At 39.6% G+C, this 18299-nt stretch overlaps 1 protein-coding gene across 3 annotated transcripts in view; it reads right to left on the bottom strand.

The window, feature by feature from the left end:
* The window catches only part of SRGAP1 (SLIT-ROBO Rho GTPase activating protein 1), a 137147-nt gene that overhangs the window by 18022 nt on the left and 100826 nt on the right, over positions 1 to 18299 (bottom strand). The window contains exons 11-15 of one of the 3 annotated variants that reach the window (XM_042815996.1): positions 16110 to 16137; positions 14384 to 14486; positions 10881 to 10941; positions 10655 to 10732; positions 9043 to 9177 (exon numbers count right to left, since the gene is read on the bottom strand). In XM_042815996.1, the coding sequence (XP_042671930.1) occupies positions 9043 to 9177; positions 10655 to 10732; positions 10881 to 10941; positions 14384 to 14486; positions 16110 to 16137 (405 nt within the window). Of the gene's footprint in view, positions 1 to 9042; positions 9178 to 10654; positions 10733 to 10880; positions 10942 to 13839; positions 13874 to 14383; positions 14487 to 16109; positions 16138 to 18299 lie in introns of those variants that run through there. The other 2 variants (XM_042815994.1, XM_042815995.1) reach the window with 2 other exon arrangements.

Genomic DNA, 18299 nt, shown 5'->3' with positions numbered 1-18299 from the left:
GCCTTCTTTTCTCTCATTAAAATCACACAGTTTAAAAATAGCATCTTTAAATATAGAACCTGATAAATCTGCCCAAGTCAAACCTTGGGTCATTTGCTCAGCTAGGCAGTCCATGAAACCAAAGTAACAGAACATAAATAACGTGAGGGAATCAAGGAGACATGTTTGCCACCAGTTTCAAAAACAGACTCATTCTCTCTATGTAAGTATATATACCAGCAATAACTTTCCAACCAGTGGGCTTCTCTAATCAGTTTTCTTAATGAACACCTATAATTCTATTAAAGCCAAAGTAGAACAACGGTCTTAAGTTGTTTGAGATGTAAACAGCAAACACAAAGATCCCATGTACTTTCCTGGTTGATTTTATAGCAGTTCACCACCAGCAACAGTAGAAATTTAAAATAATTGCTTTCATAACAATGTTAACTGTAAGCAGAGTTCCATGTGTTTATTTGTTCTCTTTGGTATGGCCAATTCTATCAATAAGAATTTATTTGCAGAAGCAAAACGTGCAGTGACTTCTGTTTCTTAGAAGAATAAGTGCTGTTTAATAATCAGTATTTTGGTACCAAAATCTAAGTGTAAGAAGAGAATCGGCAGAGAGACATCCACTACATATCATTAGAATTACCTAGTGTAGTGAACTAAAAGGCAAAAACTGTTCCTACGTCTGCACTCATGGGAGATCCCACTGGCTCCACACCACTAATGTGCTTGGAAACAGAAGATTCTGGGATGTGTCACTGGTTAAGAACAGGGGTCCTCTGCAGGGGCCTTGGAGATGTTTGCACACCTGAGATCTGCAGAACAATTGCAGTTCTCTCCCTTTCCAGCACACACTGTATCTTGGACATGCTAATGCTACGCACCTTCACTTCTGCACCGGAGTGCCACGCTGCTCTTCTGCCACTGCTCATGTACACTGCTTTTAGCCCAAGGCCTTTCTCCACCTGTCTAAACTTGGTGGAAGGAGCCTGTCTACTCTTTCCAACAAATGCTGCTGCTATTACTGCTAGCGGTGCCTTGTAGTCTCTACCTCACCTTACCTCCCTGCCAAACCTATCTGTGAGTCTTCTAAGGAATGAGGTTTGGGGAGGAAGGTCCTGAAGTGCTTCAGTTAGTTCCTAGAATACTCCTGTCTCAGCAGCATGTCTGCATGGTGCTGTGACACAGCTTCTCCACAGCTTTCCCACCCTGAGTACTGGATATGGGAAGCTACAGGGAAGCTGTAACATAGCCAGGATCTCTTTTCTGCATCAAAGACTTTACTTGGTAAGGCTTTGTGCTGCGGTTCTGCCTCTTCCAAACAGTTCTGGAAACCCGCCCTGAAATAGGTTCAATTATCACTGAATTCAAATCAGCACTGAACTGAGAAATGCACTGGCCTGACTCCCAGGTGGGTCCAGTGGCTCCTTCCAGCTGTGTGCTGCCAACGTGGATGCAATAGCTTTGTTAAATCTAGGAAACTAAAACCAAGATGGGGCACGGTCCTGAATGTTGGCATGCAGGTACTGCATAGAAACCTCCTGGTCTCTGTCAACTGCAACTCTTCCGAGCTCTTTGCAGACATAGTTTAGAGGATGTATGGGCCAGGAACTAGTCTCTACAGTCAGCACAGACAAGGCAGAGGAGGCACAGAGAATTTGGATGTGCGGTCATGTGCTAAGCTACCTCAGTTGCCCTGGTAGAGGCATTACTGGTACCAGGAGGTCTCCTTTGCAATGAAGCTGTTAAAAACTATCCACACAAGGCTGAAATGTGAGTATTTCTAATTCCTTCCTGGTAACCCAGCCCCAGCTTCCATGAAAGCCTCTTTATTGAAAATCCAAACCTCTGCCAAGTGGTAAGTTTGCTTGCTTTCCATGTGATTTCAAAGGGTTTGTTTGTCCTTCTGAGCACTGATTTGGTACAAATGAGGTATCTAGTAACATCATGTATTTGCGTGCTGCTTTAGAGTGAGGAACCGAATTTTAGAGCTGCCCCTGTATCAAAGTGCATGAGTGTTTGGACATGTCAGAAAGAAGGACTGAATACAGAGCTCCTTCTGCATCCAGGAAAGAAGAATTTGCAGCTCTGCTGCAGAGGAAAAAGGAAGCATTGCCTTATCACCTCTGGCCGCACTGCTAAAGAGAACCTGTGGACCAAATGGTCATCCAGGCCACAAGCTGGCAGCTGCAAGGAACCACTGGCAGTGCCAATACCAAAGCATATTAACACCATTTTTCCAGTACCAAAGCGTATATGCCACCGCGCTTTCTCTCCCATGGTGCTTCTGTTGGAGGCCTTCTTCATTAGTCTGATTTTGAAGAACTGCAATTATCCTTAGTTCAGCACTCAGTGACCTACTGCCCATTTTTTAACTAAGAAAACTGAAATATTGATACTACACAACTTGTTCAAATACTGCAATTAGTTGCACTAATGGAAAATGGAATCAGAATGTGAAAACTGATTTGTTACTCTAATTACATGGTAAGACTCTAATTTCCAAAGACAGAGAATGGAATAAGCTTCTGGCAAGGACAAACATACTGAGAACCAACAAGATTTGTCTAACTACAGCAGGAAAGAGAAATCTGTGTGAACAACACACAAATATCAACATCATATCAAGATTACCCCTAGGTAAAAACAAAAAATACAGATGGTTACTTATTTACTAGTTCCTGTGCTTCAGAGCAGAACAAAACTTGTGGAGCTCTTGACTGACTGACACACCTGCCTCCTAGACCTGTCTAAGCTATGAGGATCAAACCCACAGCCAGGAGAACAAATCCAGCATACCAACGTCACTGCAGAAATGAAAGAGATTATCAGCCAGCTGCCTCTTTGTCAGCCACAAGCAAAGGAGCACTTCTAGATAGCATTAGATAGGCAAAAATCCTAGCAATCCAAGACTTACATAAAAGGTGTGATTTTTGACCTCCACGACAGATAAATACTGGTGTCTGTTTTGGAGAGGTGGTGTCACTTTTGCTTATTGCAGAGACAGTGAAGGCATGCTTTTCTCTCTTTTAAGAAATAACACATTTTAACCATCTGGCATCTCACAATGAATTTTTCGCAAAGGCAGACATCAAAGTGAAACAGGCCAGAAGTGAATTATCAGCCTCAGAAGAGAGTAAGAAGCATAAGAGAGGAGAAAACACAATTACTAACAGAAGCCCCCCAAATGCAAGCAAAACAATAATAACTTAAAAACGAAGACAAGGATACATTCATCTTAAGTAACATTAAGAAAATGTAAGGCTAACTGAAGTTTAATTAAGCAATAATCCTGAAGTAGTGGAACATGTAAAAGGCAGTAAGTATTTGAATATATAAATTCAGTGCTTTGTGGCAGAAAATGAAAGGCTTTTGCAAGACAGCAACTGCTGGTGTTTCCCAAATCCTCTGGGCCATTTGGCCACATGCCTTTATCATCCCAGTTTAGTTAAAGATGCTACAAAAGCACCACTCATTTCCTGGTCATGGTCTTACATATGACCTCCCCTTCACTAGTGGTGAAATGCTCTACAGAGAGAACTTCAAGCCTTGGGAACAGTCAGAGCTCAGAAACCAAAACTATGGATTCTGGTTTGTGCTCTTCTATCACCCCCTGTTGATATACTTCTTGGACTAACCTCAGAAATGCAACAAAAGAAATGCAAACATTTTGCAAAAGGAAGATATTGATTAGAACATACGGGAGGCAAAGACTAGTGTTAGCAATGAATGAATTGTGCTAACCTAATTGCCACTGCTGTGCAAGCTAAGCATATTTCACAGGCAAGGTCACCACAAAGGGAGAAGAAAGCCATAAGTGGTAACATAAGACATCTCTCACCTTTAGGACCACTGGTTTGAAGGACAAAATTCACTGCAGTAGCTCTGTGAGGGGGTCTCCCACCACTTAGAGTGGCACCTACTATTAACAGAATGAATGCTGATGCTTATTTTACACTTCCACTGAACATCAAATGGGACTGAGTTACACTTGCAGATGTAGTTTTTATGGTCAATTTGCAGCTGACAAGTAGTCTACATGAATATGCATTAGTGCTGAACTTCACAATTTGTGTGCCTTTCCACTTCAGTAGATGAGTCCAATCCAACTCAAAGATATGTATACATTAACTCAGCAATGCCATTTACAGCTCTTTCAAATCTCTTTCAGAAGGCATTATAGGAAAACAAACACAATGGCATCCACTGTCACTTGGTTAAGAAAACAGCTATTGTCATTTGGTTGAATATTTTTCAGGAAAAGCTGACAATTCACAGTTTTTTATTTTTTAAGTGATACTCTGGAAAAGCAGTGAATAATATGCATACATAACGATCACATCTGGAGCTAAATGACCTTGCTGGCTGCAAAGGATCAAAATGATAAACACTAGGAGGAAAAAGTTTTCTCCATCCTGGCATGGTAGTGCATCAAATTTAGGACACAGGAGATGAAATCCATAACTACAATGAGCTGAGCAGAAGCTGCACTGTCTGGACAGGTGAGATGAGCCTGCAGCCACATTGCACAGTTATGTATGTAGATGTCAACTATAATTCACATGTATAAAAATTCACTCCAGCAGAGGAACTGTAGTCCTTAAGTAGTGAACTATGGCCAGCCTTCTGCACAGCTTCAAACACCCTCTGCCTATGCATGACTCCTCTTACAAATCCTTTGTTTGTTTGGCCCAATCTATTTTCAGAAAAGGGCAGAAGAGAAGGACAGCACAACTCTTCTCCTTCCCCCACCACTGCGTTTTACCTGCTGGATTGTTGAGTGCTGCTCTGAGTAATAGCAGTCACTCCATTTGCTAAGAATGCAGCATTACGGCCCATCATGAAAAGGAATCATTATGTTCTATCCTACCTTTCCTGCTTGCTTTGGAGAAGATAGAGTTTGGATGCAATTTTACTTAAATGATCCATAAGCCCAAACAGAAAAACACCACTCTCATGAGCCTAATTAATACAAATTGCCCTAAAAGCCAGTCATTTTGCTCCACTTTCAACGTATTTCCAAAAGGGAAAGCATTAAATCACAATGCTCTATTTCATTTGAAAATGTATGCATAGATGCAAAGGAATTCCTCAGTGGCTGTACTGAGGAAAGGTTCATTTTGCAGCTGTAACCTCAATTATGCTTGACATCCATAAGTAAGTACCTCAGATTCAAGGGTTTTTTCACTGGCAACATCACATTTCCATATAGAATGCGTGACATTCTGCCCTTCTAAAATTTTACACGAACATTAACTTCATTGATTTGTTTTTCTCCCTCCTAATTCTTACAACAAATTCTGCCACTAATTAACAAAAACACATTGGCATTTGCTTCGAAAAATTATTTGAAAACAAGTTAATGTTTAATCCTTTTCTCACTGTTCATCAGAAAGCAAATGCAATAAGTACTAAGAGCACCTACTTCTTAAATAAAAATGTGAAAGCTTTCTGGACTTTACATACAGAATTGTGATTTAAAGAAGTTACATAAACTTCTGCTCTCATGGAAGAAACAGAGTCTGGCCCTGCTCCCACCAACCTGAAGGACAAGACACTTAGTATGTGATAGAACTGTCGGGTGTACTGGGCTACAAGGGTACAGAAAAAGAAACTAATGCAACTATGACAGGTTCCAAGTCTGAAGTGGGAGAAAAATCTTGCCTAGACTGTCTTCCTTATTGCAAGACATATGAAGTATCAATGCTGAAAGACAGCAATAGAAAGAGTCTTAGAGACAGACAGTTTCTAATATGATGTGCTACATAGGTTCCATGTAAGCTAAATAGTGACAGGTTAACGTATCCTGAAATGCTTTTTTTTTTTTTCCCCAAATAAAAAGCATCTCACTCCCTCAAAGTAGTGCACCACCTAACAAGGCACTAGGTACACAGCTGTAAAAACTCTCCACCCTGGGCTTCTCTCAGATTATCAGAAGATGCAGACACACAGCTCTCTATTCCCAGTGTGTGACCCCGCGCTGGCTGTGGATACAAGGCACAAGAGCTGTTTTTTTTCTCTCATCACATTCAAGACTCCCACTGTGACAACACAAATAAAACCACCCCACCATGTTCAAAAACAAAATCCCTTTCTTTCAGCCAAATTCCAAACTTAAGTCTTCTCCCTTCACTGAAGGGAGGCAATGGCGTGTTATTTCAGAGTGCCCCTGAAGATAACCCTGAGGAAACAACAACAAAATCAAACAACAACAAAATTTTGCTTTTGTAGATATCTGTCTTCCTTCAAAAGCTGCCAAGAACACTTGGCAAACATTACCATAAAGAAAATTCCTATTTTCTGCAAGAGCAATAGTACAAGTCAAATCCAGCAGAACTATTCAGTCAGTGTCCTGGTTTCAGCTGATACAGTTTTTCGGTTTTTTTTTTTTCTTCATGGGATCCAATAGAATATTGTATTTTAGCTTTGGGAGAAAAACAGTGTCGGTAACACAGCAACATTTTAGTTTTTGCTGAACAGAACCGAGGACTTTTCAACTTCATGTACTTCTTGTACTACTCTGCCAGCGAGGGGGGCTGAACAGGCACAGGGAGCTGGAAAGAGACAGAAGCAGGATAGCTGACCCAACTGGCTAAAGGGATGTTCCATACCACGCGACTTTTGTGAAAAAAAAAAACCTTCAAGAACTGTAGGGAGTTGGCTGGGGTCAGACACTGCTCAGGGACTGGCTGGGTTAAACCACAACATCACTATACCTTGTTTTGATAAGATGCTGTGGAGGTGATAATCCAGATTTAGGACAGCCTCAGAGAACAGGCTGGTCTAAGCCAGGATCAGATGGCAACATCTCATCTCCAGTAATGATCCCACTAATGGGAAAAGCAGTGAGTTTGTTCAAAATTAACCAAAACTAAGGTCTGCTGGATGATTACTACTAGTTAAATAAAAAAGTTGTTAACTCTTGGTTGAAAACAATCCAATTCTTAAACACGCAATAGTTTGACCTCCTTCAAGGAAACCAAGGCCTAACGCTAAAGTCTGTATTCACTGCTACTTTTCTCAAAATTCTTGATAACAGAAGATCCCTTTAAGATAACTGAACTTGATCACTCTCAGAATTGGCTAAGAGGTCGGTGAATCATCTCCAACTGCAAAGATGCCATGTACACATGCTCAGTCTGCTGAACTTCTGATCTCCTTCTACATATCCTATCTTGTCTTCAGAAACATCAACGGTGAATGGAATTTCTCTGAAGCCATCTAGGTTTCTCTTCTTATAATTAATTTAAACAACTGATTCTGGCAGATATGTTTTCCATCTTCTAAATACTTCACTTCTGTAATCTTTGCAAGCTGAACAATACTTGGAATTTTAAGTTTCTATTAAAAGCTCTTCAACACAGTGGAGTGCAATTCCACTTACTTTACTCCATATAATAATGCATACAGTATCTCCACATATAAGAACTGCCATCCCTATTTTTCTTACTGTTTAGTAAAAATGATGAAGCCATAAGGAGATCCAATGGACAGAATCTGAAAGCAGAAATTTTGAAAAGGAGATCTTGTGCAAATGTTAGACGATGAAAGTGATTAACAATCTGAACAGCTTATCCACTAATGTGGTACATTTTCAGTCAACTGAAGCTATTAAACCAATACATTTTTTCCAGCAGACATGCTTTAATTCATCCAGAAGTTATGGAAATCTGCACAGAATTAGTAGGTGAAGTTCCATCATCCCTGTCATGCAGAAAATCACTCAGTCAAAATGATCCCACTTTCAATTTCAATTTCTATGACTTGCGAACATTTTCTGGCCTGTAACACTGCAGTCAGATAAAGCTAAGCTCAGGCAGGACAAAGATTATGCTTTCTAAAGAGATGGTGGCTCTCTCAGCATCCTCCTTAGGGGGGAATCAGACTGTTAAACTGCTGAAAATTGTGCAGGTCTGTTGGACAAAAAACAAAACACTGCACACAGACCTGATCCCAGCAATCTATATATTTCATAACCTCCAGGCTGAATAACTGCAATCCTCCCTAAGTGGGAAGGAAACTGCACATGTAGGGTTCCCTCTGGCACAGAGCAGAACAACCCATCTGCTGGCCAGTCCAAGACACTGTGCACACATCAGTGCTGTCCTGACTGCTGACTGTCTCTTTTGCCAAAATAACACAGTTCAGAGAGCCTGTCCTAATTAATATCCTCAAAGGACTAGCCCTCATTACCTGTGAAAGTGTCCATTGGCTCCATTTGGCTGAAGCACGCAGTTTACAAAGGAAGGGTTCAGAGAAGGAAGTTCCCCACACAGTGTGGACTGCTCTGACTACTTCTAATGGACCCACAGGGAACAGTAAGCCTACTAATGGTTGGCTGGGCCTCACACCTCCTGAATATCTGCAGGGATCTGTGAACTGGAAAAGGCTCTGTGCATGCCAAAGCAAATCAGCCATCCACTAATTCCTAAATTACTACAAGCTCTCAGCATCCAGCTATGAACACCAGCAGCATGCAGGCTAACACGCTCCTCTTCTTGGGCATCCCATTACAGCTTGACAACTCTGCGAGTTGGAAGGCAGACTGGGTTCTTCTGCAGACAACATTCAGCTGCTTCCTCCTGTTCTTGCACTGAATGGTTTTCCAGATAGTTGGATCTGGGCTTGTAAGCTGAGCACAACAAAGGTCCAGAACCACACAATGCTGAGCAGTTTGTTACTTATTCACCAGCACCGACCCCAGGCTGCAGGGCATAAAAACCTCTGTGAAAAGTAACTGTTTGCACAGTCATGACTTCACCCCCTTCCATCTGCCTCAGTGCACAGAAGAAAATAATAATGCTTATAAATTTAACTATCTCCTGTACACCAGAAGATTTTCTTCCCTCCCTATTAAACAAAGAGTTGTACTGTACATGAATCCCCCTGGAAATATGGAACAACCACAGCTGCAAGTATGACTAATAGCTGACCCAGACTGCTACAGATGGCAAACAAACTGAGAAAAAAACTGTGAAGTTAGGTCTTCTTTCACGCTGCTATTGTATGTATGAAAATAAAATTATATTGAGAAATAAATAGATTTCTACTTACTGATACAAGAAATAAGATCATTAAATCTTTCCTTAGGAAAGACAGGATTTTCCAGCCCTCGGAAATAGAGCTTCAGTACTCCAGCAACTGAGTTAATGTCATGGTTACTTTGGTCATCTGCCAAAGGATTTTCACCTTAAAAAGTAAATAAAGTGAATTAAAACATGCATAAAAAGGAGCATTTTTTCATGAAGCATTTTAATAAACGAATGACATTTCTTCTTGTTGTTTTTACTACGTAGGAAGTGGCATTGCAAGCATGCAAGATAATAAACACTGGCTATCCAATAAAAACTAGGCTATGATTAAACTGAAAATGTCAGCTTAAATAAAACTTCATTTACAGTACAGAACCCAGCAATCTCTTAGGTCCTGAACTTCCTAACAGGCATTTGTGGACATGTTATTATTTACAATTAGTAAATTAAAAACACTGTATGTGCTTAATTGAATAAGGTTTCTCAGACTATTTTTTGAGAGCTTACATAAAAAAATGGAATTAGATAATTCTCAGAATTGCAAATTTGTCTTAATTCTGAAAAACTAAAATGTTCAGAAATTTATGGAACCATTTGGTGAAAGCGCTGCATGGAAACTGAAACTCTAAGGCCCATGACTGAACTATGTTTAATTCTGAAAATTTGGACTTCATTTTAAAACGCTGCAGAACGTTTGCACCTTCCAGAATAACACTACCTAGGAGAAGCAGTGAAAAATAGGGCATATGCAGGAGTTGGCAAATAGGAGAATGTGCCTCTACTTCACAGATAAAAACAGCTCATTTGTGTACTTTTTCAAGGACCAGATCAAGTGTAACAAGATATGCAACTAACAACAGGGAGAAAAATATTGTGTGTATTCTTTCATGCTTCCAGTCTTAAGATTGACTGCCCCAAGGGCTTTCTTAGTAGCACATGATCTGTAAAAGGTTCTTCTGGAAAACGAAAAAAAATAAGCAGCTTCCAAAACCCAAGAAAAGAGAATATAAGACTAAAAAGAGATAAAATTGTAACTAGTGTTAATACAATTAGGGGATTGTTGGACTCTATCTCCTATGAATCCTAAGCTTGCTGCTGCAAGCCATCCATGTGCAAAAGCCTACTTTTCCTTCCTGTTGTATTTTCCATAATTCTTCCTCTGGGGCTGAAGATTCCTTCAGGAACAAAAACTGAAAATGGAATGACTCATTCACAGCCTGCATTTGCATTGACCTGTATGTCCCTTGATAGCGATGCCACTTTGGCACAGGGGGTAGAAAGTTAAGCACTTATATTCCAGAAAATCAAGTAGCATCATTCTCAAATTGCTTTAAGCAGTCTCTTGAATCTAATTAAAAACATAATATTTCCTTTTTAAGAACCTTTAAAATAAAGACTAAATATTCCTTGCTTTTTAGCCTAAAAAAACCTACCTCAAGCTCCTGGGACAGCTGGGGGAAAATCACGTTCATGTCATCATTACACCTCACCTTTAAGCACGTGATGGTGCAAAGTTTTAGGTGTAGTACACAAAGTGCATACAAACTGCTTAAGTAGTCAGGAAAGTAATTAGAATTTAAAAGGCCTTTATATATCAGACATTAGAGTGCTTGAATAAACAAAAATGCAATTACCTCTCTCAAATGAATTTTTAATATCATTCACCTCCACCTGGGAACCAGACACTCTAAAAATTCCCTGATGCTGAAGACCTGCAGCAAAGACAGGAGACAGCGCTGAGAAATGAATCTACTTTCTAAACAGTTTTCATCCCTATTTTTAAAACAAATCAAATGCTTTATGGGAAAGATACATTCAAAGGCTCAACAAGTCAAGTACATAACGTATTTCAGTGCTTACCATATAAGTTGATAAATCTGATACAGCTTTCCACAATGAGAGGAATGACTTGTCCTGAATCCTGGTAAAAATAAGAGCAGAAAAAGTACACTGCACATTTGAAAAAGGAAAATTCCCTTCTCTGGACTAAATACAAGAGAAAGATTTCTTTTTTTTCTCAATCCAGATGGACATACAGTGCTGCCAAAAAAACACATAAAAAATATCATTCAGGGTGGGACGGAAAGGAGCAGGTGAAGAGAAAGGATTAGGGTTCTTAATGAAAATCACTGAATCAGGAAAATCATAGACTTCATTCTCTGCCTCTGCCATTTTATCTGGCTAACACTATAGTGACATCTAAGCTCACGCATCTGGTTTAGATTTTTGAAGCAAAATGAGCTAAAGCAGTGAATTTGCCTTTTTAGAAGTTTGTTATTAACAAGAATACTTCATGATGAAGATTCTGCACTCATTTAACCTATCTTTTTTTTATCTGATGGAGAAAGTCTCACATGGGTCTAATGACACAGAGCCTAATTCCTGGAGGTGCTTTCTCTTTGGCTAAAAGTTACGACTGAGAACAGCTGACAAAGCCTTTTCTGGACCTGTTAGGACTATTAGAAAAGTTCTCAAAGAGTCACCAAATGACTCTGCATGGGGTAGTGGCTGTCTCCCTCCTGACTCACTCCTGATCCGTGTACCCTAAAACACAGTGGATGATCTGCACATTATTTCAGGCTACACAAAGCACAGGGTGGTGAACTGAGGCCACTTCCAGCCAAGCACAGTGCCCAGCTGCCTCTTCAGCACGATCGGGGAATGGGGAAGGAAGGTCATGGCCTACATCTCACCACCTTCAGCTGGCAGAGCTCATGGATCAGAGCTATTGGTCTCAGAAATCACAGAACAGCCAGTTTATATGCACATTTTCAATTTAACAGAGGTGATTTAAAAAACGGAGAAGAAATGCTTGTGGTGGTAGGGGGAGAAGAAGACCACTATACACCAGCTTTCAGTGAACTGTATTTTTCCTTTAAACTGCTTGTTTTCCGAAAGAACTGTCATAGTCCTTTAGTTCTGTATTTTGGCACCTTAAAACATGGATGTCTTACCCAATGCACTTTAATGACTACAAGTCACCAGATATCTATTAGAGTTATGAATCATATGATTAAAAATTATTTAGAAAAGTTAGTGCTTATGCTGGAAAAATTATTATTTCATAAATAATAAGTACCTTCAAAATTCTTGTCTTAAAAGCTATAATTTTTCTTTCCAAACAAACTTCAAATATGCAAGCACTCAGGGAATTGACTAATTCATTTATAAGTCTAGCATAAATGCAGTTTGTATTATAAAACCATGAATTCAAAACCTGAAACTCAGAATACACATTTCCTCTTACAGACTAGTTCTTCACATTTTCATACTAAATTACACTAAAGGGAAGTTTATGAATTGAGCTCAAGTAGACAAAAAGTCAAGTGCTAGAAAAAAATGACTGAAAAATAACACACTGAAGCAACAAAATAAGTACATCCTGAGACAACCTAACTCTTGGTTTTCTGTGTCCTACATATTGTTTTAGTGGGCCTCAACAAAGAGAGTAACAGTAATTTCACTATTTCAGTTGTGGCTTGTCTTTTAAATCAAAGCCTAGCAAAACTGGCTAGCCAAGAACCAATAATATCTGGATGATCACTTTCTTTTTGAGAAGTCTCATGACTTAGTAAGAGTTGAATAAAAAGACATGGAACAAGTCAATTGCTAAACCAGAAATACTGTAATCTTCACAAACATTGAGCACTCTAGTCCTCCAAAAAAGCAGAGTATTAGAAAACATGCACAACATGCACCTGTATCTCCTGTTAGTACACTGGTTCATGCAATGAATGTAAAGCCTCTGAAAAGACAACGTTTGCAGTAAGAAATTACGAACAAAAAATTACTTTCATACTCGTTTGTGGAGAATCTGGTAGAGAACCACACACAACTTTGTAGTGAAGTAATTCCTTTAAGCATCAAACCAAAAGCTTACGGTTTTGGATCCAATGACAAGGAAAAGATATGTAGTAGCAATCTGAGTCGGTGAAAAGTCAAGAACAGTGTGACCCTCCTGCTGCAGCCAGTTTGATCTGATGTGTGCAGTCAGCGAATGTAAGTCTGAGACTAACTATCCCATCTTATGATACAAAAAATAATAAACAACTGGGCTAACTCCCACACTGTCAAATGAGGCTACGTACTTTTTGAAAGACTGCAGAACTCTCTCCACTTGCAAGTAAGCTCTGTCACCCACACTGCACGTAGCATAACCCTCTTCAGCACGAGGGAAAATGACAGGACAGCATTTCTCCTAACTTCCTCTGTTCTTCTCTAATCCAGCCGCTTTCTGCTGTGGGAGTTTCTGTTTCTTTGCTTACTTTCTTGAGCAAAAAACAGTTCTGTTGCACCATGTGATGATTTCCTGAAAGTCTCTGCCACCACTCATATAACAATAACAGTTTTTCCACAGAGTTGCACTGGGACTGGCTGCTAAACAGTTACAACGCTACCAGCACAGAATTAGTTCTGCAAAATACTCTGCTAACTGCATTGCACAGGAAGAAAAAAAAAAAAAATCATGTAACATTCTAACTCAGTTCACAGGGCTTGCAGTCAGGAATTCTTTTCACTGTGTATCAATGTATTGCTACATATTTTTTTTTTAAGCTGGCTTTCTTTTTGCTATGTCAGCTATTGTCCAAAACCACAAACTAACTGGGAGGGGTAGCAGCTTGTTAATGAAGAGGGAATATCCTCACCTAAGGCTACAATCATTCCGTTAAGCCATGGTTCAGTTTTGCCTGCTGTACTTTAATAACATTTCTTAATGCAAACTTTTCCCTTCAGTTTAGTGAAAGAACTAATTTTGAGCCAAGGGTGAATGAAGCCCAACAGTGAGGCAGGGATGGTTCTCTTTTCACCAGAACTATACCTGATGTCTTGCGTGAGAGTTCCTTCGGCCTCGGCTAGAAGCATTATTAGAAATAAAAGTATGAAAAAGAAGAAGATAGTAATTACAGCAAAGGTACAAGATCCAGAATAGTGGTGATCATAATTTCACACAATATAATAAATTCCTAAAGTCACAGGAAATCAAAAGCTGGATATGAAACCCAGGCTAATACTGCTTCTTCGCAGACTTTAAATACTGAATCTAACTAAAATGGCAAGCTAGAAACTGTGCTAAGTGTGAGTTACACCACTATACTCTATCTTCTACATGATGCTATGTTTCCTCATAAAACCAAGCTGTCAATACTATCCCTACTCGATTAACAAAATCGTAGGAAGATTAAGGTTGAGTAATGAATCCTCCTCTTTCCCTCTGACTTCAGGAAGTATTATATTGATCAACTGGGAAAGACAAGAACCCCAGGACAGACTTACACATAATGATCTGCCTCAGCTCACATGAGGCTGTGACCATTATAGTAAGAAGTGTTGAGATCAGCCACTCCAGTGGCTGGTGCCAGTACCTTAATGAATGACTCCAAATCACCATTAAACAACTTAGCACTATACTGTGATCGGGGTCTGGACCTCCTGTGTTTCTGGGGCTTAGGGGGAAGATTTGGAGGCCTAAGGGAAGGGAATATGATTACTGTGAAAGGTAGAGTTAAGTCAAACAATAAAACGAAATGTCTGTAAACTCAGCAAAACAACAGAGTATTGTGAAGGGAAAAATAAACAAAGTAATTATCAGGTACAGATTTTCCAACAAATTTAACTGTAACATGTGAAGAACACATCCATTAACAATGCATTGCTTATGCATAAATAATGCCATTCTTTATCAATCCCGCTTTGAAGTTGCACCACATACAGTTATTCCAAACACTGTGCAAGTGGAACAGCCATTTCTTGTTGCTGTCATCTAAGACATCTACAGCACCACTGGAATTCATCCTGCCAGCCACGGCAGAACAGAAGGTACTCTAAGCACCTCAAGCAGCAAAGTTGCTTCATGCTGGAGAAGCTTCACATTCAAGCTGCTGAGCACAATCCTATGACTCTTCAAGACCAAACTGTCTGCATCTTCAGCTACAGTCAGTAAGATTAAACAGTTTTAGCCTTTGACATTCAACCACCAATATCTTTGGAGAGTGCTCCAATTTGTCACTGCTTTTCAACTGGAGCCATCTATAGAAGAAAGGTGAATCCAGCTGATGGAGCTACAACGGCCACAGATCAGTGGGAAGAAAGGAGCTCTGAAGTCTGCTGAGATGTCTCCAGGAATACTGGGGACCAGGCAGAAGAAATTATATAAAACCAAATGGTCTAGGCAAATACAGAGCTAGAGCTGCATCCAAACTTTTTAGCATAGAGGACAAAACTTTTGTTGTTGGTGGCTGTTTTTTTTTAAATTCAAGATAAGGGGCAGTGGCAATGCCTCTCCTATTTGGGAAGCAAAAACAGAAAGAGGAGACACTGACCAGGGATGGAATAACTGAGAAGGGTGAGGAAGAATAAGATCAGATAGGCTGGGCTGGAAGTTCCTACTCTCACAGGGTTGGGAAAGGTGGTGCCTGCAGCAGTGATACAGGCAAGTGGCAGCTGCAAACCCTAACAGTTGCCATTGCCCCCCACAGCCTGGTAGCCCTGGGGGCTGTAACGTGCCTGTCTGTGTTTATGTCTGGAGGCAGCCTCACAGGTGTGGCATTACACAATGGAAAAAGTATGTGCTGCACAAAGAAGGGAGACGTAACATGGCCTCTCTTCTCTTCTGGGAATAAACAGGCCCTCTTAAGCATCACATACATGGATACTGAGGTAATCAGGTACTCCTGTGCAGAGGTAAGTTACCAAAGATGTGGCCTATCCCCTAAATTCATGTCTGTATTAGTTTCTTCTGAGATGAGCATCTTAATCAACAGTTTTTCCTAGCAACAAACATTCCCCTCCAACTCACGAATTTAATGTGTTTCCCAATACACAATTATTTTCAGTGATTTCCCTGCCTCTTCCACCCTTGACAATGGCCTAAGCAGCTCACAAGAATAGGGAAGACGAACAGGCAGTCCTTAATCCATCAGCATGTGGGAACAGAAAACGCTGCATGCTTAAACACACAGTACCTGCATACAGTTTAGGTAACAATAACAATAATGCTATACAGCAGTAGGAAATTGCTCTAAAATTTGTCATTTCTTTTTTGTTTTACATTTGTAGCTCTGTAAATCCAGTTAAATAAAAATGTCTTACCTTGTTGTCATATATTCAGCCCTGTGACCTACAGAAGTTCAATAAGCAGGAAACAATTATTTGCATGTTTTAGGTAGGTTTTTAGCTTTTTGCACCTAAATTATGCTTGACAAATAGCTTTCAACCCCAACTTTCATATTAACAGCTAAAGATAAACAATTATACAATTAACAGACAATGCAATTATCTACCATCTCCAGAATTACATTTAGAATACAAACACAACCCACATTACCAACAACTAAGAAGCCTGCCCACAGACTAAAGGATCATTTCATACTGTAAATAATTTGAAGCAAAACTCCAAACAACACATGTTGCTTATGCTCATGTGCTTTTGTGGCTAAATCAGTAAGGAGATAGAGCCGTGCCAATATTAGATTATACCTCCTGCTATGCTTTGTGTCTAAACCTGCTCAGTGTTGAAAATAGAGAGCTCTGTTTATCAGCGGCTTGCTGCTGAAAGCCTTTACTCTCTTTCATTTGTACACTCTAGGAAAAAAATACACTGCTATCACCAGGACATGCAATATAGACATAAGAACTGTGACAATTGCACAGAATAGTACAAAAACAAATACTGTACTCCAGAAAGGTTTAACCTTTGTAGAACAACAGATCAGTAAGTTAGGCATGTGCTCCATGCAAATGTAAGATAATGGCAAGCAAAATAATCAAACAGAAGGAAGGTCATGATAAGGTATGTTCCACCAGTCTAGTGTTCTAGAGACTGTGCTCTATTAATTTACTAGAATTCTTTACACATCAGTTTAATACCAGACAAAGGAGAATCACTGCAATTAATTTATTTATAAGTTCTCTAATCAATTTCTTCAGGAGAAGCTACTGAAGTAACTATGCAACCATGGATTGAAAGCCAAAATAAAATGGCTCATCAAGAAAGTAGTGAATAAAAAGGAAATGGGATTGAATTAAACGGTCTGTTTTTATCATGTCAGAAGACTAACTTCTGAGTCATTTACTCAAGCCTTCCCATCACGGCCACTTATGGAACACACTTACTAATGTCTCAGAGAAATCACAGCAGCTAAGGAGGCAAAAGATTGTGCAGGTAACTAAAATACTTTTCTATCACGTCCTTGACCAAACTGTGAAGTTCTTTAGAGGGGTTTAATCATGAAGAAGACATACAATGGCAAATTAAAGTCAGTACTGACAAGTTCAAATAACAGATACCAGAGAAGAAAGAATTAAACACTTATGGAGCCAGCAGAACTACATATAACTATGCTGACTCAGAAAATCATTCTGAGCATCTCTTGGACTATAGGTCTAAGGTCACTGCTTAGTTTGAAAGTGACACCAAAAAAGCTCCCTAGACTGCACAAACAATGAAAATTGGCGATATACAAAAATAATATTGCTATGTGGCAATGCCCTGTGCAACTCACATATTGTGTGGTACAATTTTCTACCACATTCTGCAATAACAGAAGGCTGGGGATCCACTGGAAGTGCCACAAAGAATAAGCTCTGGGGAAAAAAATCTCCAGCATTAACAGGATGTGTAAAGATAACTGGCCATTATTTTACAGAGGTGTAGAAGAGGCATAAAGAAGAGTATGGTTGATAATAGATGATGTGGAAAAGGTAAGCCAGGAACTACTCCTTTCCATGTCACATAACCACAGGAAATTAATCTCAATATCTAAATTATTAGTAAAACAAAAGATGTTAAAAATCCTAAGATTGGAGGATTTAAAAAATATCTCTGATGTTTAACAAATTATGACAAAAACTATGGGACACAGAGTCAATTTCTTTTACAATCGCTTATTCCCTTTCTTGCCTTTTTCTTTGCTTTGCTCAACAGACAAGCCTGAAGTATGAATGAATGTGGGTAAGCATGCTTCCTATGTTTAGAACTAACATTGCTTGAATATTTCTCATTTATTCTTCCAAATTTGCAGTTACACACTTGGCACAGAGTACTTCACCTATCTTCCTTGTGCAGATCATGAATATACACCTAAGAAGCCCATGAAGAGCAATGGATGTAACAGCTATGTGATTGGTTGGAACAGAATCCAAATGCTGTCAGTGCTGTGGATCACATGCTTATCTGGATTTATTCTGCCTACGTCTTTACACTGTACAGGTTTGAACAAAAGCTAGAAAAACTTCCAGTTCAGACCATCCACTTCCCCTCCTCTTTTATCCTTCTTCCCT

The sequence above is a fragment of the Centrocercus urophasianus genome, unplaced genomic scaffold, assembly GCF_019232065.1.
Source record: "Centrocercus urophasianus isolate 14NV4802_14NV808 unplaced genomic scaffold, USGS_Curo_1.0 seq_15, whole genome shotgun sequence".
NCBI classification, from domain to species: domain Eukaryota; kingdom Metazoa; phylum Chordata; class Aves; order Galliformes; family Phasianidae; genus Centrocercus; species Centrocercus urophasianus.
This window is presented reverse-complemented; position numbering and strand designations above follow the sequence as displayed.